General features: G+C 36.1%; 1 protein-coding gene across 6 annotated transcripts in view; it reads right to left on the bottom strand.

Moving 5' to 3' along the window:
- KIF20B (kinesin family member 20B) overlaps positions 1–22,840 on the bottom strand; it is an 81,599-nt gene that overhangs the window by 5,150 nt on the left and 53,609 nt on the right. For 4 of the 6 annotated variants that reach the window (XM_040254725.1, XM_040254730.1, XM_040254728.1 and 1 more), the window contains 10 exons: positions 21,563–21,623; positions 14,863–14,988; positions 13,909–14,036; positions 12,140–12,295; positions 8,088–8,264; positions 6,245–6,355; positions 4,478–4,675; positions 3,643–3,711; positions 1,992–2,093; positions 1,434–1,584 (listed from right to left, as the gene is read on the bottom strand). In XM_040254725.1, the coding sequence (XP_040110659.1) occupies positions 1,434–1,584; positions 1,992–2,093; positions 3,643–3,711; positions 4,478–4,675; positions 6,245–6,355; positions 8,088–8,264; positions 12,140–12,295; positions 13,909–14,036; positions 14,863–14,988; positions 21,563–21,623 (1,279 nt within the window). The remainder of the gene's footprint in view (positions 1–1,433; positions 1,585–1,991; positions 2,094–3,642; positions 3,712–4,477; positions 4,676–6,244; positions 6,356–8,087; positions 8,265–12,139; positions 12,296–13,908; positions 14,037–14,862; positions 14,989–21,562; positions 21,624–22,840) is intronic. The other 2 variants (XM_040254729.1, XM_040254731.1) reach the window with 1 other exon arrangement.

Raw genomic sequence — 22,840 nt, 5'->3', positions numbered from 1 at the left:
CATCACCATCTTCCGGAGTTCACTCAAACTCACGTCCATCAAGTCGGTGATGCCATCCAGCCATCTCATCCTCTGTCTTCCCCTTTTCCTCCTGCCCCCAATCCCTCCCAGCATCACAGTCTTTTCCAATGAGTCAACTCTCCATATCAGGTGGCCAAAGTACTGGAGTTTCAGCTTTAGCATCATTTCTTCCAAAGAACACCCAGGACCGATCTCCTTTAGAATGGACTGGTTGGCTCTCCTTGCAGTCCATGGGACTCTAAAGAGTCTTCTCCAACACCACAGTTCAAAAGCATCAATTCTTTGGCACTCAGCCTTCTTCACAGTCCAACTCTCACATCCATACATGACCACTGGAAAAACCAGAGCCTTGACTAGACGGACCTTTGTTGGCAAAGTAATGTCTCTGCTTTTCAATATGCTATCTAGGTTGGTCATAACCTTTCTTCCAAGGAGTAAGCGTCTTTTAATTTCATGGCTGCAGTCACCATCTGCAGTGATTTTGGAGCCCAAAAAAATAAAGTCTGACACTGTTTCCACTATTTTCCCATCTATTTCCCATGAAGTGATGGGACCAGATGCCATGATCTTTGTTTTCTGAATGTTGAGCTTTAAGCCAGCTTTTTCACTCTCTACTTTCACTTTCATCAAGAGGCTTTTGAGTTCCTCTTCACTTTCTGCCATAAGGGTGGTGTCATCTGCATATCTGAGGTTGTTGGTATTTCTCCCGGCAATCTTGATTCCAGCTTGTGCTTCTTCCAGCCCAGCGTTTCTCATGCTTATCCATGCAGAGGAAAAAAGCACTAGAATATATACCATAATGCTAACAGTGGTTACCTCTAGGAGGTACAATCTTCCAGTATTTCAATACCCAAGTTAAATCCGATCTCTTCTATTAATATCAAATCTTCCCATAGCCCCCAACAGTCCTTTCCCTCCAATACGACCACAGCTCTTTCCTTATGTCTCTACAGTGCATTAAGGGGTCTGCATGCATGTGTGCTAAGTCACTTCAGTTGTGTCCACTCTGTGCCACACTATGGACTGTAGCCCTCCAAGCTCCTCTGTCCATTAGTGTCTCCAGGCAAGAATAGTGGAGTGGGTGGCTAATCCCTTCTCCACAGAATCTTTCCATCCCAGGGATCGAACCCATGTCTCTTACATCTCTTGCACTGGCAAGCAGGTTCTTTACCACTAGCACCACCTGGGAAGCCACTCTGGATCAATTATTTAAATACATATTGTTCTCTTCCACCACACAGTGAACACCAAGGCACATCACAGTTTCATGTTTCCTCTCTCAGTACCTAACATTAACATAGAACAATTTCTACTGGAGATGTAAGAGTCCTGTGGTTGAGTTTATGTCAATCAGATATTAGAAAACACCATACACCTAACATAAAGGGTCATTTAATTATTAGTCTGCAAACCTTTTGATTGAAGAATAATTGGAGAATGTTGTAAGAAGTCTCCAAATTTCTGTAGCGTTCCTTCTTTTTTCTTAGCAGGCCCATTTACATCACTTGTGGATGCGTGACTCCGTAAAGAATAAGTTTTCTTAGATGATGGGCGTATGGAAACCTAATAAACAAACATTTTTTTTGTTGTTATTGGTAATGAGGCATGTTAGAACAAAGAGTTATAGCCACAGCTGAATTAAAGAGGCCAGACACAAGTTATAAATTCTCAGGCAGGGAACTTGGGGTTAATCATATAAGGAGAGGGATAAAAGGGCCAGAGAATGAGTGTGATAAGAGTGCTAAGTCAGAGGTGAATACATCAGGAAGTACCTGCTACTTGTCAAATGTTAAAGGTTATGTATTTTCAGTTGAATTAGATAAACAGAAAATGGAATATAAGTAAGTTATAACTGGACAAAACTCAACTTCTGAATAATTACTAATCAAATTGACATTTTTATTTTCATCATCTACTTCACAAATGTAACTTATGAAAATGGTCAATTTTGGACAAATTAAAAGACAAACCTTTTGTTCCTTTTTGACAGAAGAATTTCTATGCCCAGAAACAGGGGACTTCAAATTAATTCTTGGTGTAGCATTCTTCTTATTTTCAAATTTCACAAAGTCCTAAAAATAATGAAGTTCAGCACTGATTAATTTCTTGACAACATATTCTTTCTCTCTCCAGACTCCAGAGGAAGAAAAAAAAGAAAACAAATAAACAAAAAACCAAGCAAATAGTTCTTAACCAGGAGCAATTCTGACCCCAGGGCACACTGGCAATGTCTGAAGATATTTATGGTTGTCATTGCTGAGTATAAGAGGCAGGTTTAATGGCAACTAGTGGGTAGAGGCCAGGAATACTGCTAAAAAATCCTACAATGTACAGGACATTGAACTCTTCAAAACAAAGAAATATCTGGCCAAAAATGTCAATCATGCTGAAGCTGAGAAACCCTGACTGAATGTACAACTTTTTTCTCACAATTTTTTTTACCTTCAGTGAAATATTACTGATATATGTAGGTTTAAGTGCACAGCGTAAGGATATAATACATGTTTTTATTACAAAATGATTGAAGGCATGAATTTTTCACATGCATCATAATGAAATTATATTAGTTAAATGAAGGGATAACATCTTTTGAGTCCCATCTTTAAAATACAACATAGTAATATATCTACCCTTTTCCCAACTCCCAAATCATGCTGAGCATGACCTCTAATTGGTACTTAGCAACACTGAAAACAAAACAAAAATCTTCAGTATAAGCACAGGTAAAAAATGATAATCCTAACTGTGACAATAAGCACATCCGGGGGGGGGGGGGGGGGGGGCGGAAAGGCAAAAAAAAAAAGAGAGAGAAGATCATGACTGAACCTCAGAATTCAAGTTACAAAGTGAAGTCATAAGGATGACAAGAAGCAGATTTTCTAAAGAGAGGAAAGAAAGATAGATGGTAATCAGGGAAAGCAAAGGAAGAAAGATTGTAACTCCATCACACTTGCTGTTTTCAATAGAGCACTCCAAATTTGGAGTCTTCATGAGAGTATAATATAGCATTGTATAAATTATTTTCCTGAAGACTTCACAACACTGTTTACTACAGCAATAAAGAGCCTAGCAAAAAGCCTAGCAAAATCAGTTAAAACTTTTAAGTTTCTACATGGTGCAATGGGGAGTATATACCAGCAGTAAAATGAATAAAATAACTGTCTCTTAACCTTTGGAGTACACAGCCAATTTTTCCTTTTCCCTTGAAAAAAATGATTCAAGCTGACATAGGTGTCAGCCACTATGTTAACAGATGATGATGAAATCAAACTACTTAGTAGAGTTGGCCCTTGAACAACAGAGGTTTGAAATGCATGAGTCCACTTATATACTGGTACTTTTCCATAGTAAATACTATTCAAAGTACACTCTGTACTTTGGTTGACTCCACGGATGAGGAACCTCAAGCTCAGAGAGCCAACTGTAAGTTACACAGGATTTTTCTGCACAATGACTGGCAATGAGCCCTCATGTTGTCCAAGGGTCATCTGTATCTTAATGGTATCTAAGTGCATTAAATATAGAATAAGAGTTAACTAAGGCTCTCCAAAACAATCTTTTAAGGTGTTCTATGTGTAGCAAGAAATATGCTAAATAATATTCATTCGTCAAATATATTACCTGACAGAGAGCCTCAGGAGTATGTTTAATATTATTTCTGTTCTTCCACCAACTTGAAAATACACTACTCTTTAAAGAAGTGAAAAAGACAAGTTGGAGAAAAAGTTATTGTGCTAAAGAGTTTTAAACATAAATATTGCTTTTAGCATAAATATTGTCATTTATTATGTACCTATCACAGGTGGAACAAAAGCAAAACATTTTAAACACACTATATCTAATTCTTTATTTCAAAAGGAGGAAAGTGAGAATCAGAAAATTTATGTAACTTGCTGAACCAACATGTGGCTAGAATATGATAGAAGGTTGGTAACCCCACAATCAGAAAGCTGCAGAAGCAAGAAGTAAATCATTTTTGGCCTACCACTAAATAGGATCCAAATTTTCATACTGGCTCACAGAAAAAGAATTTCTCTTCTGAAACCTACTATGATTTTAACTAAATCACAAGGATTCTACTCAAGCAAGTTAGTCATTTCAGTTTCTCTAATTCCTTTATCCTTAATCCCTTTTCTCTTCCAAAGGAGGGAAAGTGACTAAGTATGAACAGAACCGGAATACTGAAATAGCTTTCTACTGAAATTCACCACCATTTGACCTATCACAGCTTCACTGAAACACGGAAAAATCTACACATTTTAAAATCCTCAAGCTTTTTGTTTAAGGACTATTTACCAAAGCAACATTCTTAAGGATATTAAATATACTGTAAACTATGACTCTGCCTTCTAATACTAGTGCTTATGCACAGGAGGGCAATGTAACAGAGTTTAACTGTATAGCTGAACAATAATAAAACTTAGTTGTTTAGTTCACTTAATAGTTAGGTATTTACCTCTTCCATTTCATGACTTTTCCTCTTTCGGGCCTTGGGAATCTTAACCGTCACTGGTGAGGTACAACCTGGGTGTTTCACTGCCATTCTGTTTGGCTGTAAAGGTGTAAATTGAATCTCTAACTCAGGTTTTGGAAATCGAGTGCTTTGATTATTTTCTGTTGACACTTCACAAGAGTCAAGGACTATAGATCCATCCTACAACAGAATTTAAAAGGAAAACAAATCTTATTTGCAAACATGAATTTCTAAATTGCCAAAAATTACCTCTGTCAAATACCTATTAAAAACAATGAATGGGGAAAGATAAAACGTTTGGGTCAAACTCAGCACAACAGGGATAGAAAGAGTGAGTTGTCATCTACTTTCTCCAGGTTTACACATGGTATTCAGTATTTCCCACACCTGTATCATCATAAGAATCCTCTGGAGAAACAGTTTAAAAATTTCTTGAACTCTACCATGAATTTACTAAATCAGGAATCTCGAAGGAAAGAGTTTAGGATTTTTAATAAGCACTCTATATATTCCATTATCTATTGTTTATTGAAAGTTGCTCAGTTGTGTCCAACTCTTTAGGACCCCGAGGACTATAGTCTGCCAGGCTCCTCTGTCCATGGGGTTTTCCAGGCAAGAATACTGGAGTGGGCAGCCATTCCCTTCTCCAGGGGATCTTGCCAACCCAGGGACTGAACCCAGGTCTCACACAATGCAGGCGGATTTTTAATTGTCTGAGCTACCAGGTAATAAGCAGCCTCACTGTGGTAAACTACAGTTTGCTGTGAATACTATTCTTCCTACTGAGAGTCTCACTCCCCCTCCCCTGGATGGAGGCTGGCCTTAATGGCTTCTGTGACTATCAGCATGTGGTGGAAGTAACATGATTCTTCTGAAGCCTTGTAAGGAATGGCTTATGCTATTTTCCTGAATTAAAATGCCTTTCTCTTCCCATTCTCTGCTTGGTAAACTTCCGTTAGCCTTCAAGACCCAGTATAATGTTACTTTTTCTACACAGCCACTCAAGCAAAATTCACCCTATCTTCCTCAGTGTCCCTTCTCAGCACTCTCTTCATAACACTCAGTCCGAATGGTCAAACAAGACAGTCATTAAATACCTGTCTTATTAGAATTCTTACTCCTTGAGGATGGTGATCTTTCTTTATCCTCAGGGCTTAGCAAGGTTCCTAACAGTGAATGCTCCCATTAAGTGTTTTTGAAATAAATATTAAAAAAAATAAGTTTATTTTCAAAAAGTAACATATGATTTTTACCTATTTCATAGGCACTCTGATAAACTCTATGCTATACAACATGAGTCACAGAACCCCAAGCCCACTTCAAACCAAAGAAACTTCACTGTCAGGTTACTGGGATTTGGTGATAAAGTTGTAAAGTGGGTAAAATTTCCAAAAAATACTATTTACTAGAATGCTTATTAAATGGACTACTTAGGAGAGAAAACAGTCATCCAAATTTTATCTTTTGTGGGATTTCCTATTTCTGACCACCAAATTTATTTATATTAAAAGATCTGTTGTTTGAGATCAGTATCATTTTGAGGAGATAAGTATCATTTGGGGATCAAATTTCCTCAGAATTGCACCTCCCCTCAAAAGCCTTTAGTTCTTCTTCCCAAGAGCACTCATAGCTAACTGTACAGCAAGATACCTTCAACAGCTGATTAAGTTATACTTTCAAGTGTTATTTAGTAATTAATGGTCATTGGCAAAGAGGGTTAAAGAACAGACTGTCTTATCAAATACCCACCTCTACTTCACCTCTGGAAATTTCAAAACTTGTTGACTGAGGTTCAGTTTCAACCTTGCCAGGATCTGTTGAACTCATTTGTGTGGGCTGGATATCCATGGTCTGTTTTTCCTAAAGTAAGTAAATATTAAAGCAACAAGCCGCTATAACTGAATATACATTAAAATAATTCACCTAAAGAATATAAAATCAACATTTGGATGAATTAAATACTGGAAGTAACTAAAGACTAATGACCAACTAACTCTCCTTCTTCCTCTTTTGCATGCTCAGAGAATTGGCAACTTTCCAGTCTCTTCTGAGTCTGACCTAAACAGAAATTTGAAAGATTACTTTCAAGTTCCAAGGTGTTTTACATATATTCTCTCATTTTACTTTCACTGCAACTCGGAGTTAGATTTGGCAAGAATCATCATTTCTACTTTCCACATAGGAAACAGAGACCTAGAGACATTAAATAACAAAACCACATTCTGTACTGAGTTGGAGCTTAAACCTCCCAAATCACTTTGATAATGTAATTCTGAAAAACCAGAGGTGTCTTAGGAATGCAACTACAGAATCTGAGTAGAAAAGATTATACTGATAACTAAACTTTTCCTTGCTGCACACTTTGTCATCCCACTTAGTCATAGGATATTCTATTCCTAAGCCCTATCTATTAAAAAAAATATCAGATTTACATTGCTAAACTTGATAAATTCCAACACGGACCCTCTAATCACTACCACCAAAATCAAAAGTCAAATACATCTCTTATGTCATCTACCCAAAATTGCAAGTGAAAAAGATCATATTTGCACTCATAATCGGAAAGCAGCTAGCATGTACTGACTTCCACTGTTGTAGTAACTGTGCTGTTTTATAAACACTCTCAATAAATTTTCACAATTCCATTAGGAAGACATCATCACCTCTGATTTAAAGTTCAGAAATGTTAAGTAAGTTTCCCAAAGGTCCCCAAACCACAGTAGTTGATACTTCATTTTTCTAACTTTCTATTCTGTACAATTTATACCACATGCTAATACCTGTTTTGAGCAGACAGTCTTTCTCTGAGAATCACGAGGTCTTTTGATGTTAAGAGACAGATACACACATACACATTTATTTTATTATTTATCTGGAGGCTTTAGAATGGCATATTTTCAAATGCCAATCATTTACTCTGAAAAGACTAGCTTTAGATGTACCCTGATTCAATTTTCCTGGGAAACAGCTATCTGAGAAATGCAATACTTTCTTCCTCTAGGGTTCCTAACTGTGATGCATATTACAAAAGTAGCTCCTGGGAATTCCGTGGTAGTTCAGTGGTTAGAGCTCAGCGCTCTCACTGCTGGGGCCCGGATTCAATCCCTGATCAGGGAACTAAGACCTTGCAAACTGAGTGGTGTGGCCAAGAGAAAAAAAAAAAGTACCTGCTGAACGACTCAGATCTCCATACCATTGTGTTTATTTTCAAAAACAGTGTGTATCTTTATCATAAATTTAGGATGGGCTCAAATATTTAAATATCAGCAAGAGTTCAGGCTGAGTCACACTGCCATATTTTAAAGACAGATGAGGGACTAAATCACCAGTTGTTTATTTTCTAAATACTCTACCTGAAGATATAGCCAAAATATTAGAGAAGGTACTATTCCTAAACCAGTCACTGATGAGTCAACTCTGAGTAAACTCTGAAAACTCAAAATTCATGGCAAATATGCAAAGAATTTTTTCAATCTATGATTCCTCACTGATCTACTAACATTTTTATTCTTTAAAAGTTAATCAATTAAATAATTTTGGAAAACTCCTATGTTTAATCAAAAAGGCATAGAAAGAATAAGATTCTACTGACTGTCTTAGAAGCCTCTGACGTGATCTTTTTTAATTGTTCGATTTCATTATCTTTTTGTACATTACTGGAGATCAGTGCTTTCAGCTGTATTTCTAAAGCTGCAACCAGTTGATCGCGTTCTTCCCGCCACTGCTGGAGGTTACCATCTTTCTCAGCCAACTGTCCTTTAAGTATTTCCTAAACAGAATACACACAAAATGCTAAAGTAAATGTTGTAACATTATGAATCTAAGAATTTTTGAAGTTATTATGGATAACACAATAAATACAACTGTGAACAGGATATACAACAATTTACATAGACGTCTAGATAAAATATTTACTTAAAAAACTAAATACATAATGCCTTTATATACCTTAACTATCCACATACTATATCCTATCCCACCTCATTCCAAAACAAAAAAAGCTTACTGGCCACTTCCTTCAATAAACAATTATAGCTTTTAAACTAATTCTAGCATTTCCCTCAATATCTGCAAAATGAGATAGTAAAATTACCAAAAAAAAAAAAAAAATGACAAAACCAATAGCAACAAACAACAGAAAAATGAAAATTAAAAATACTTTTTCACTGGGTTCAAAATAGTGGCAAATTAGAGAAAATATGTGCAAGATCTAAACATAACTACAAGACACTGCTGAAAGAAATAAAGGAACATGTAAGTCAACAAGGGGCTTCCCTGGCAGCTCAGACAGTAAAGAATCTGCCTGCAGTGCAGGAGACACAGGTTCTATCCCTGGGTTGGGAAGATCCCCTGGAGAAGAGAATGGCAACCCACTCCAGTATTCTTGCCTGGAGAATTCCATGGACAAAGGAGCCTGGCCAGCTACAGTCCATGGGGTTGTAGAGTCGAACAAGACTGGGCAACTAACACTTTCACTTTCTTTTTTAAATAAACAAAGAGAATCTGTTGTCAAAGATCAAAAGATTCAGTATTTTTAAAATGTCAGTTCTCCCTTAGAAAATCTAGAGTCAAAGCAACTTCAGTAAAAATCCAAGCAAGTGTGTGTATCTGTGTGTGAGTAGAAGTGGAAAAGCTGACTCTAAAAATAATATGAAAATGCAAATGACATAGTCAAATTTACTTTGAAAATGAAGTACAAAGTAGAAGCAATTATACCATGTCATTTTAAGCCTACTATATATAATAATAAAGACAGTGTGATATTGTCTTAAGGATATACAGATATCAGAGAACAGAGGATACAATCCACAAATATTATGGTCAATTGATATTCCATAAAAATGTCAAAGAAACTCAATGGAGAAAAGAACAGTCTTTTCTACAAAGGGTGATGGAACAACTGAACAGCCAAATGGAAAAAAAGAAAGACTTATAATCTCACACCATATACAAAAGTTAACCACTGGACAACTGACCTACATCAAAAGTTGCAGAGCAGTAGAAAAGCAACAGCCTTTTCAAAAAGTACTACCAGGTCAATTGGTAATTCAAATTTACAAGAACGATGACGGCCTTTACCCCTATCTCACCCCAACACAAAAATTAATACTGGAATCAAAATATGAAAGGTGAAACCCCAAACCTTTCAGGAAATAATGTAAGAGAACATCTTCATGTCCTTGAAGTTCATAAAGGAAAAGACTGAGAAAATGAATTAGAATAATTCTTCATTTCTGTTCTAAAAAGGCAATCAGAGTAAAAAGGTAAATCAAAGGTTGAAAGAAGGTAATTGCAACACACTCCAATCCAGAACGTATAGGAATTCTTGTATAAAAAAGATAGTCAAATAGAAAATAAACAAGGGGACTTGGGTAGGCAAAGCCAATAAACAAAACATCCAACAATACGAGTTGCAGTATAAATGCATAAAACTACTTTGAAAATTAGTTTGGCATTCTACTAGAATTCCACATATGTTTACCGTGCCTGCCTGCCTGCTAACTGCTTCATTCATGTCAGACTCTGTGTGACCCTATGGATTGCAGTCTGCCAGGCTCCTGTGTCCATAGGATTCTCCAGGGAAAAATACTGGAGTGGGTTGCCATCCCCTCCTCCAGGGATGTTTACCCTATCCACTAGCAATTCTATTCTTGGCTATATACGCAATAGAAATGAATGCACACGTGCACTAAGAGAAATATATAAAAATGTTTACAGGATGTCTTATTCATAACAGCCCCAAGCAGTAACAACCCCTTTACCTTCAACTTTAAATTGAACAGACTGTGGTATACTTATACACTGAAATACTCAGCAATGAAAGGAGACTAACTCCAGCTACTTGGAAAAAATATAGATGATCCTCACAAACATAATACTAAGTGAAAGAAGCCAGGCACAAGAAAATGCATTCTACATATTTTTATTTATATAAAGTTTTAAAAAATGAACAAAACTGAAGTTTAACATTAAAAGATAGAAGAGTTATTATCCTTGAGAAGACAGGGTCTCTTGGATGCTAATATTGTTATATTTCTTAAACTCTATGGTAGTTAACTGGGGACTGGCTTTATAGTAATTCATTGAACAACGTTTCTTTTACTTACTGTGTTGTGTGTATTCCAGTTTAAAAGGCTTTTTAAAAATCAACAATTTATTTCTTAAATATTGCAGACACACATCCTAGGTACAAGTGTAAAGAAATACATAGGAGAAAGGAGAAAGCTAGTTTGCTCTAGGACTAAAAATTCAAAGGAGGTTTACTTGCTGGCATTGCTGCCAGAGGGACCACTGATTAGGAAAAGAAGTAGGCCCATTCCTCGTTTGGGGCTGGAGTGACTATGAAAATCAACAACTTTGATTTCACTTCTTGCCTCTTGTTACTGTCTGGAAGGCTGAATGGGCTATGGACAGAAATCGAACCAGCAGCAGCATTTCCTGTTAAGATAGATGTAGCATTCCCATCTTGCTCAACACAACACTTCTGAAGCTAACTCCAGTCAGGTGGCGTTGGTACATGAAGTGAAATATACTGCCACCTGAGTGCCGTAGTAATAACAAGTGTTAGTCTCACATACTTTGTCATCTGACAAAGAAAACAGAGTCAGCACTCTAAGGAAACTTGACAACTAAATGGAACACAGTATCCTAGATATGATCCTATATCCAGGAAAAAAAAATTAGTGGGAAAGTTGGTGAAATTCTAGTAAGATCCATAATTTAGCAATCAGTATTGTAATAATATTAATTTGTTGGTTTTGATCACTGTACTGTTGTTATGTAAGCTCTAACATCAGAAGTTGGGTAATAGATATATAGAAATCCTCTGTACTAGCTTTGCAACATTTCTGGAAATAAAGTGATTTCAAAATAAAAAATATTTTTTAAATTCTGTGGGAAAATCTTCTTTAACTTAGTGAAAATTAATGTTTTCGTACAGAAAAGTTTAGCTGATATAAGTAAAATTCTGTCATTAAGGAAATGCCAACAGATGGCAATGTGATACTGCCATGTTACTATTACTATAAATAGGGTTATGGTTAGGTTATCTTTTCATTTAAAGATAGTATATCACTCAATAGTTTTCTCAGGATCAACGATGACTTTGAACTTTTTTCTGATTGAGGATCAAAGAGACTAAGTTGTAGATTAAAATAGGAGGAAAAAACACAAACTATTAATAAGACAGAATTACTTGAGAACTATAGTTAGTAAAACAGAAAGTTATTTCTACCTATAGTCTTCTAGAAACTATATAGTTGATTTTTTTAAAAAAAGATCTGACGAAATCAGCTTATGAGGTAAAATGCATACACCATGTTAGCAGAATCTACAGTTCAAAATGCAAATATTTTACATTATAGTAGGGATAACCCTGTGGCAGTCAAAAGGAAAATATTTTTAAGTTCTGAATCTAGATATTGAGAAATAATTATTTTCCCAAAAATAAGAACTTCAAGATAAACTGGGATAGAAAAGTCATCTTACAAATAGACAAACTGCCTTAAAAACAAACAAACAAAGAAAACCAAACCCACACAACCATGTAGACACTGATAAGAATCTAAGAATCCCAGGCAAAAATTTAAGAAGCCAAAGAAAGCAGGCAAAATACACAGCAGATAAAATATAACTATTACCAACCATTTCATTTTGTTGCTTCAAACAATGCTCTCTGTCTTCAGCGTATTTTTTCATCTCTTTGTTTCGTAGATTCTCAGCTTCTTTTGCTTGAGTGATAAGCATCATTTTTTCTTCTAACCATTTTTTTCTTTCAGCTTCATGTTTCTGTTCAGATTCCTACATGTAGAAACAGCACAAGTAACTATCACATGTTTCGAAAGCAGTTAATAAATCTGCATTTGTAAACATTTCCATATAATCCATGACTCTTCATTTCACCTTTTCAAAAACTTAAAACAAAGAATTTTTCTTTAAATAATGAGAAAGTTTGACTATATTTCAGACTATAAAATGAACACTGTTGGTTGCTTTCCTAAATAGTTATTTCATTCATAAACTTAATTTTGCTATAAAATCCATTTAAGAGCTTTCCTTCATCAGTGAGCTTAAGAAGAAATAACTAAAATTTCTGAAAGAATTACAGAGAACCAAGTCTTTTTAAATGCTAGATTAAAAAAAAAATTTTATTTGTAGGGGGCATTTCCAGCTCTGATTCCAAAAATAAAATGTTCCCAGGTATACAGAATGTCAAATAAAGAGTAACTTGTGTAACAGGACAAATATTTATTAAAGAATATAAGGAATAGCTGAAGAGAAAATACAGTTGATCAATAAATTTTAAAGAGGCTTCCATAGATCCTTCAAGTTCAAAAACATCTCATTTGTACATTCAAAACTGACGTAAAACTTCTTTTGAAGCAAAAATAATACTACACTAAAAGCTATGTATTTAAAAATCTACTGTTTTTAAAACCTGCAAAACCACTGTGCCAGATAAATTATCACTAGTCCATTACAGAATTACAAAGTTTATTACCTAAGATACATGATCATATTATTTTAGAATGCAAAACACACCCGTATTCCTTAATATGAACATTCGCAAAGTAATTAGTGTATTTTTTCATAACTAATGGATTATCCACTCTGCTCCAGCTGCTTTTGGTTCTGACAATGGAAAGGATAAATTCTTTTATCCTACAGTATGTAATTAATAGTTACAAAAAAGAAAGGAACGGATTTATTTGTTTAATATCTAATTATATACAGCCTGAATTTAAGAAAATAATTTAGATGCAATCTTTTCAAAACTCATTACTATGCTTTCTTCAATGCCAAAACTACATTGGATTGTAATTTCTAATAAATAAAATGTATAAAATTTTACATAATATTTGTTAAGTCCCATTAAAAAAATCTTTGCTCTGTATGTCCTATTCTACACATGGTATGTGAAAGGTAAATACGGAAAAATATATAAACAGAAAACAGGTTATCTTCTATGTAGTAATATAGTTTCAAATGTAGTAATATAGTTTCAAATGTATTCCAATGTTCAGACATACAATTCTATTCTTTTCCAGATTAATAATTAAATTTACAATAATCAAAATAATTTTCCTAATAGTTTCTTCTCTACAGCAGTACTCGAAGAGCTAAAAGTTTAAACAGTACAAAAATAGGTACAAAGACATAAGACATGATAATACAAGAATTAAATATGTAAAACTGAGGACCCAACCACTGCGTTTTCATTGGCACTTAGTAGCTTGTATTCTAGGGAATCTCTTCCCCATGTCATTTCAATGAGTACTGAGAAATTATATTCTAACATTTCCCAGCTATGAGTATATCCATATCTAAATTAATTATAAAATATTTACTGAATCATCTTATGAGAAATATAATAAATATACAGATACAGTTACACATGTAGATAAAAATCATACCTGTAACTCATCTTGAAGCTTAGTGAGTTTTGTATTAAGTACATCTGTGTTATCCTCAAATTCTTTATTTGAACTTTGATTGTGTTTGGCTTCCAAATCTTTGCATTTTTCCTTCCATTCTTCCAATTCTGATACAGAAATATAAATTTTTTTTAAAACTACATGCAAAAGTTACACTGCACAGAGATGTATGTGGCATGGGATACAGACAGCAGAGCCCAGAAGCAGATCATAGACCAAGATATTAAATAGAACTGAGACCATTCTGGGCTTCCCTTATAGCTCAGCTGGCAAATAATCCACCTGAAGTGCGGGAGAGCTGGGTTCAATCCCTAAGCTGGGAAGAGCCCCTGGAGAAGGGAAAGGCTACCCACTCCAGCATTCTGGTCTGGAGAATTCCATAGTCCATGGAGTCACAAAGAGTCGGACACGACTGAGAGACTTTCACACACACTCATAAACACAGACCATTCTACAAGTTTACCAAATTCTTAGACAAGAACTATGAAAACCTCTCAATAACTCATTGAATAGTGTTCTGAGTATACAGTTTAAATGCGTGCCAATATATAGGAAACCTCATGCTCTCAAAAATTAAAAAAAAAAAACCCTTTGATGGTATTCTGAAGGATAGAATCAGAGTATTTATTGAGCTAAACATACAGATGATACCAATTGCTATAGAGAGGTGAAAAAAGTTGAAAGTTTATTCTTAACATCTGGGGAACACTGCAAGCAAATCATCCAGTTATTATGAAAGTGTACCGATTCCTTTTTTCAATGAGATACAACGATCTTCATCACAGTAAAATATAACAAGTGACAGGATATTCCAAAAAGACAATAAATACTTTCTTATTATAAATATTAAACCACATTAAAAAGGAAAGCAAACTAGTAAAAGAAAGAAAATGAAAAAGTATGCTTTGAAATATGTAAGCAATCCTGTTTTACCTGTGGCCAGTCTTTCAGTTTCCTCTAATTTAGCCTCAAGCACTTGATCTTGTTCTACCTGAGTTTGCTCTTGTTCTTCCAGGGTCATTTGCATGTCTTTGATTATTTTTTCTTTAACACTCAGATCTAAAAATTTAGAAAGAACATTTTAGAAATTATTAACATCTACATCTAGATATCCATATTGAAAATTAAGTTAACTTAAATAGAATATGAGTTCCACATAGACAAAACTTTGTCTCATTCACTGCTATATTTTCAATGCCTAGACCAGTACTGGCATAAATGTAGGATCAAATAAATAATTGATGTACAGATGAATGCAAGAATAAACAGACAGAAAAGCTTTTCAAATAAAATTAATCATTTTCAATACAATTAAGCTATTAATAAAAATCATAAAACTATTATTTTACTGTTCTTCATTTAATTGTGCTTCAGATACACTGTGTTTTTTATAAATTCAAAGTCTGTGGCAATCTTGCATCAAGCAAGTCTATAAGCACCATTTTTCTAACAGCATTTGTTCACTTCCTGCCTCTGTATCACATTTTAATAATTCTATCATTATTGTTGTATTTGTTATGATGACCTATGATCACTGATCTCTGATGTTACTATTGTTATTTCTAGGGGGGACGCTATGAACTACAACAATGCAAGACAGTAAGATTAACCCATAAAGATTGTGCGTGCTCTGATTGCTCCCATGACCAGCTATTTCTCTGTTTCTTCCTCTCTGTGGACCTCTCGATTCCCTAGGACACAACAGTATTGAAATTAATCCAGTTAATAATACTACAGAGGCCTTTAAAAGTGCTCAAGTGAAAGGAAGTGTTCAAGGAGAGTCACACAACTCTCACTTTAAATCAAAAGCTAGAAATGAAATGATTTGTAAGGAAGGCATATCAAAAGCTGAGACTAGACAAAAGCTAGGCCTCTTGTTCCAAACACTGAAGTTGTGACTTCAAATTAAAGTTCTTCAAGAGACTTTAAAGTCCTACCCCAGTGAATATTCAAATGATAACAAAGTGAAACAGACTTACTGCTGATATAGAGAAACTTTCAGTGGCCTGGATAGAGAAATCAAAAACAACATTTGCTTAAGCGAATTTAGAGCAAGGCCCTAATTCTTTCCATCTGATGAATGCTGAGAGGTAAGGAAGTTGTAGAAGGAAAGTTTCAAGCTAGCAGAGGTTAGTTCTTGAGGTTCAAGGAAAGAAGCTGTCTCCCAAACATAAAAGTGCAAGGTGAAGTAGCCAGTCCTGACGTAGGTGCTACTAGTTATCGAGAATATACGACTAAACTGCTGCAATTCTCATGATAAAACTTGAACAGATGACCAGTTGCTTCTTATGGATGAGCAAAGAAAGTGGTTTCCTGAGATGGAATCTACTCTGAGTGAAAAATGTTGAAATGACAACAAAGCATTCAGAATATTACATAAACTGAGTTGATAAAGCAGTGGCAGAGTCTAAGAGGCTTGACTCTAATTCTGAAAAAATTCTACTGTGGGTAAAAAGGCATCAAACAGCAGAGCATGCTACAGAGAAATTGTTTATGAAAGGAAGAGTCAACTGATGTGGCAAATTTCCTCACAGTTTTACTTTAAGAAATTGCCACAGCCACCTCAATCTTCAGCAACCACTACTTTGATCAGTCAGCAGTCTTCAGCATCAACATAAGGCCCTACTCTATCAGCAAAAAGATTACAGTTCCCTGAAAGCTCAGATGATGGTTAGCATTTTTTAGCAATAAAAGTATTTTTTAATTAGGTGTGAGCACTGTTTTTTTAAACATAATACTATTATGTCTTAATCTGGAAAAGGTAAAGAAGCAGATTCTCCCCTAAAGCAACCAGAAGGAACACAGTTTTGCAGATACCTTGATTTTAGCCTTATTAGACCTTTTTCAGAGTTCTGACCTCCAGTTGTAAGGTAATGTATTTGCACTGTTTTAAGCCATTTAACTATGTGCATGCATGCTAAAGGCTTTCCTGGTGGCTCAGACTGTAAAGAATCTGCCTGCATTGTGGGAGACCTGGGTTCAATCCTTGGGTTGGGAAGATCCCCTGGAGGAGGGCATGGCAACCCACTCCAGTATTCTCACCTGCAGAATCTCATGGAGAGAGGAGCCTGGTAGGCTCTACAGTCCACAAGGTCGCGAAGAGTTAGACATGACTGAACTGATTTAGCATGCATGCACAGGACCAAATCTGAAACATCTCTGAGGTACACCAGTAGTAATAAACATATATATTGGGATTTAGAAAAAAATCCTATTTGACAAATTTTACTGTTAATATTCTTAAACCAAAACTAAAACTATAATTTTTACCTCATTAAAACAATAAGTTCTCAATCCCAAATTTAGTTTTTTGAAAATCTCAAGTAATTATTTTTTCTAGGAAAATTTTCAAAGCAAAATATTTACTTCTAGTGTTTTTTAAACCAGCTCCTCAGGAACAACTGTGCTATTATAACCTTACTAAAATTGTTTCTGGCCCTTGAAAAAATGACTATAATAATGGATTATAAATAATTCTAATCCTACCTGAAAGAGATAAGGAGGAAAGACTGGCTTATTGTCTTTGGTGACACAGTACTAGGGCTCACTTCCCACACCTCTTACCAAGACTACTATTCATGTCAGAGGTGATGAATCTATAAGTGCACAGCTCAAACTCATAGCACTGAAACACTAAAAATGACACAAATATCTAAAGATGGCCCCCTTAAAATACTTACTATAAAGTAAGCTTAAAACAATGAGAAAATATTTTGAGTACTTTTCAGTATTTCTGTTCATTGATATAAGCCACCAGGAGAATTAATGAAACAGAATTCTTTCTTAGGATTAAAGAAGTACTGGTATTCTACCCCAAACTCTTCCTTTGAAAAAGCATGATATGCAAATAGATTGACTATATAATCACAATTTTATTAAAATCATCTGTTCTTCTTATATGTGACTTTCTGCTCTAAATTAGAGGGGTCAAAAAAAGGAGTTTAAGTATCTAGACAGCAATCAGTAAAGTCCCAAGACACCAATGATAACTTCATTAATGGCTATCCATCTATTTTGAAAGGCAGAAACAGTAAAAGAAAAAAGATAATTATATTGGTCACAGCCTCCAATAACTGAACTTTATTTCAAGAAAAGAATCCAGAAATATGCAACAAATAACACACAAAATAAAGCAAAAGGACAGGAACTAGATATTTCATCAAAGCTATCTAAAGACAGCTATGAATTATCATAGCTAAATAAATGCCTGGCAGACAATCAATCAATCAAGTGTTTAACATTCAGGGGAGAGGATCACTGAAAGCTATATAATATCCTAGCAAGGCTTCAAGGAGGAAAAGCTTAAACATAATGTTCGAGAACAGGTTGGTTGTGGAAAGAAGAGACACTGTATCAACTTGTGAAAGAAACGGCATACAAATGTCATGTAAAACTCTGGATTAGAAATACTCAGTGATTGGGAATTTCACGGCGGTCCAGTGGTTAAGATCTCTCATTGCCAGGGGCCCCCAGGTTCGATTTTTGGTCAGGGAACTAGATACCACATTCCACAACTAAGAGTTGGCATGTCACAACTAAAGATCCCAAGTGCCACAACTAAGACCCAGGGCAGCCAAATAAATTAATTTTTTTTTAAGTGAGAGAATTCACACTTCTCAATTTCAAAACTCACTAAAAGGTTAAGTAACAATACTGTATGGTACTAGCATAAGGAATGACATATAGAACAATGAAACAGAGTTAAGAGTTAGGAGATAAATCCTTACATGTATGGTCAACTGATTTTCAACAAAGATGCAAAACAATGCAACAAGAGAAAGAATAGTCTTTTCAACAAATGGTGCTGGGACAACTGGATCTCCAAATGAAAAAGAATTAAGTTAGACATCTACCTCACATAATATACAAAATTATACTCAGACAGATTAATTCAAAGTGAATCAAAGACCTAAATACAACAGCTAAAAACTATAAAACTCTTAGAAGAAAACCAAGGTAACTTCAGATTAGGCAACAGGTTTTTAGACATGATACCTAAAGCATAAGCAATCAAAACAAGATAGGTAACGTCAAAATGAAAAATTTTCACTTTGTAAACATTGTAAAGCAACTATATCTCAATAAAAATTAACTTAAAAAATTAACAACTTTTATCTATCAAAGGATACTATCCAGGAAGTAAAAAACCACCCACAGAATAGGAGAAAACATTTACCTGATAAGGGTCTAGAAGCCAGAAAATATAAAAATCACAACTCCGCGCGCACACACCCACACCCACACCCACACACGCACACACACACACGCACACACACACACCTGGGGAGAGGGGGCAAACAACCCAACTGAATTGTTTGAGGGGGCAAGAGGGGGCAACTTTTGCCCAAAATAGGCAAAGCACATTAAGGACATTAACAGACATTTCTGCAAAGAAGATATACCAGTGGCCAATAGAAGAAGACAAGATGCTCAGTATCAGTAGGAAATGCAACTCAAAACAACAAACAGGACTTACCCGGTGGTCCAATGGTTAAGAATCTGCCTTGCAATGCAGGGGATATGGTTTCAATCCCTGGTCAGAAAACTTAAGATCCTACATGCTGTGGACCAACGAAGTCTACATGTCTTAACTACGAAGCCTGTTCTGTGGAGCCTGTGTCCACAACTAGAGAAGCTGTGCACCAGAATAAAAGATCTCAAAGACACAATGAAGATCCCATGGACCACAACTAAGACTTGATGCAGCTGAATAAATATGTGAACCAAAATGACATACTCCTTTATACTCACCAGAATGTCAGGGGAAAAAATTATGTCTACTCCCTGTGAATATGACCTTACTTGGAAAAAGAGTCTTTGCAGAGGTAATCAAGTTCAGAATAAGGTCATACTGGATTAGCGTGCCTGAATGCAAAGTTGTTTCAGTCGTGTCCAACTCTTTGTGATCCCATGAACTGCAGTCCACCAGGCTCCTCTGTCCATGGCGTTCTCCAGGAAAGAATACTGGAGTGGGCTGCTCCAGTGGGACGTCCCAGGGGATCTTTCTAACCCAGGGGTGGAGCCCATGTCTCCTGCATTGCAGGTGGATTCTAAACAGCTGAGCCACTGGGGAACTCCCGCTACTGGATTACAGTGGGCCCTGATGCTGCTGCTAAGTCGCGTCAGTCGTATCCAACTCTGTGTGACCCCATAGACGGCAGCCCACCAGGTTCCCCCATTTCTGGGATTCTCTAAGCAAGAACACTGGAGTGGGTTGTCATTTCCTTCTCCAATGCATGAAAGTGAAAAGTCAAAGTGAAGTCACTCAGTTGTGTCCGACTCTTTGCGACCCCATGGACTGCAGCCTACCAGGTTCCTCCATCCATGGGATTTCCCAGGCAAGAGTACTGGAATGGTCTGCCATCGCCTTCTCCACAGTGGGCTCTAATTCAACATAATTGGTGTCCTTGTAAGAAAAGGGAAGTCTGTATGGCAACAGCTAGGGAGAAGAAATACACTCAGAGGGAAGATGTCTATGTTAAGATAGAAGCAGAAACTGGAGTTCTGGTGGAAGCATGAATGGAGAGTGATTGCTAATCAGTACAGCATTTCTTTCTAGAGTGATGAAAATGCTCTGGAATTATACAGTGGTAGTGGTTGTACAAGTTTGGGAATATACTAAAACCTACCATACTGTTCACTTTTAAAGGGTAAATTCTATGGTTTGTATATCTCAATTTAAAAATTCAATAAGATACCTAGGTAAATGGCATTCAGTATTTAAATAGAACTTTAGAAGCCAGGGAAACCCTTAAGAGCTAAAAATGTACTTTTCTGCTTGTCAGAGAATGTCTAATACAAAGTTAAAATCACAAAGGTGAAGGAACTCAACAGTGAAAACAAAGAGAAAAAAGATAATGATGCCTTATTCAGGAAATTTGTCACAGTGGCTAAGGTCCATTCTGAGAGAAAGGCAGTAACCAGAAGAATAGATCACAAAAGCCAAGGTAGAAGAGTTTCAAAAAGCGGGAAGCTACACATCACCTTTATACTTAGAAAAAATACTCTTATACAATTAATACTACTTAAAAAACGAAAATGAGAGAAAATGAATTGACAAATAATTAACAAATAAAGGAAAGGACGGACTGCAAAAACCAAAAAGATCTGAAACTATGTAGGTTACAAGTGGCCTGGATCAAAGTTTAGAGAGAATGGAAAAGATGGAAGATTAAGAGTACTCAAAACGGGCCTACACCACACATCTCAATATGTGGCCAAGAAATAAAATATTAAAATATGAAAGTTCAAAGAATGTTTTATAGAATAGCCAAGATCTATTCACACCTGCCAATAGTGACAAAGGAGCCAAAATAAAGGAAAATTCCAAAAATATTATGGAAATATGAGATGCTTATGGGACAATGGCCTCAAAGGGTAGGAAAAATAAGATCCTGTAGGGACATATATTTTCACATCCAAGGTACTGATCCAAGTTAATCCCTCTTCATTGACAAACTTCAGGGTGGTAAGTTACTCTTTAGAATCAATGCTTTTCTCTTTTGATAAAGTTACATTTTATGTTGCCCTTATTTCACTTCAGAATTTTCAAAGGAAAATGATGAACCAATTGTTATTCTAGCTACTTATTTTGCAGTCTTTTTAGTACTGGAAGAAGAGTTTTGTTTCTGACCTTTGCACACTCTCTCATACTGTTGTATAGCTTCTTCTACTTTTTGATTATTTAACTGCTCCTGCAAAATGAAAGAACATGAAATGCAAATGAAACTTAATTATACACCAATATTTAATAGAGGGACTTGAACAGGGTTTACTATTAACTTTGAAATCTATCTCCTAGAAGGCTAAGTCTTAAGATTCCAAGTTTGTTTTACCTCAGAGTAAAAGTGAGAGTGATAATAGGAAAAAATAAAACAAAAACAACCCCCCCCCAACTTTATACCTTTAATCTACCTCAAAAATGCCAAATCATTTTCTTCACTCAACATTTTAAGCTAGCATGTATGTTCTCTTACACAACACAAAAAGCATAAAGGGGAAGAAATATACTTAAAAAAAATTTTTTTTTTAATTAAAAAAAAAAGAAATATACTTAATATATGGGAACAACAAAGTAAACCATAAATAAATTCCTTATCAAGTAAACTCAAGATGCAGAAAAAAATAGGGCCCCCACATCCCCTATATGTAGAAAGTAGCTGGAAGGTTTGAAAAAGACACAACATTAATTTATGGACACTGGAAATCCTTCAATTTTAGTTTTAACCTGTCTGGTAATCTAACCTTCCATCTGGAGCTGGAAGGACGGTGCAGAGACAATGAAAGAAAATGAGGGAGGAGCTTCGGCGGTGGATGGGCAGAGACGGATGGAAACACAGAGAACTACAAAGGTTGACAGACAGGGACAAAACAGACCGGAAACAGCACTACAGAGAGGGACCCACAGAAAGGAAACAGAGAACCAAGGAGGCGGACGGACAGGATGGAAACAGACGGAGAAAGACGGAGTAGACGGATGGAAAGCGACGCAGGTGGAAAGCGACGCAGATGGAAAGCGACGCAGGTGGACGTAGCATGATGCAGGTAGCACTGCCACAACTGAAACAGAGAACAAGGACGGTGGACAGAAACAGACGGAGAACGGCGGGAGGGGGCGACCAGACACCCGAACGCTGAGAACACAGGCTGTTAACAGAGAATGGTGGAGGCGGTCGGACAGGAAGAAGCAGACGGAGAGCGACAGAGGTAGGCAGATGGGGACGGAAACGGAGGGAAAACAACAGAGGTGGTCAAAGGTGGTCCGACAGTGAGGGAAAGAACCTAGTCGGTGTCTGGCTACGTAAGCGCACACTATAAACAAAATTTCCATCTGTTTTGACACCTCACCGTTCCTTTGGATTGACGCTCAAATTATTTATCGCCAAGTACTCATAGCTGTTCCTCAAAGTCC

Source organism: Oryx dammah, unplaced genomic scaffold (genome assembly GCF_014754425.2).
Source record: "Oryx dammah isolate SB20612 unplaced genomic scaffold, SCBI_Odam_1.1 HiC_scaffold_14, whole genome shotgun sequence".
NCBI classification, from domain to species: domain Eukaryota; kingdom Metazoa; phylum Chordata; class Mammalia; order Artiodactyla; family Bovidae; genus Oryx; species Oryx dammah.
This window is presented reverse-complemented; position numbering and strand designations above follow the sequence as displayed.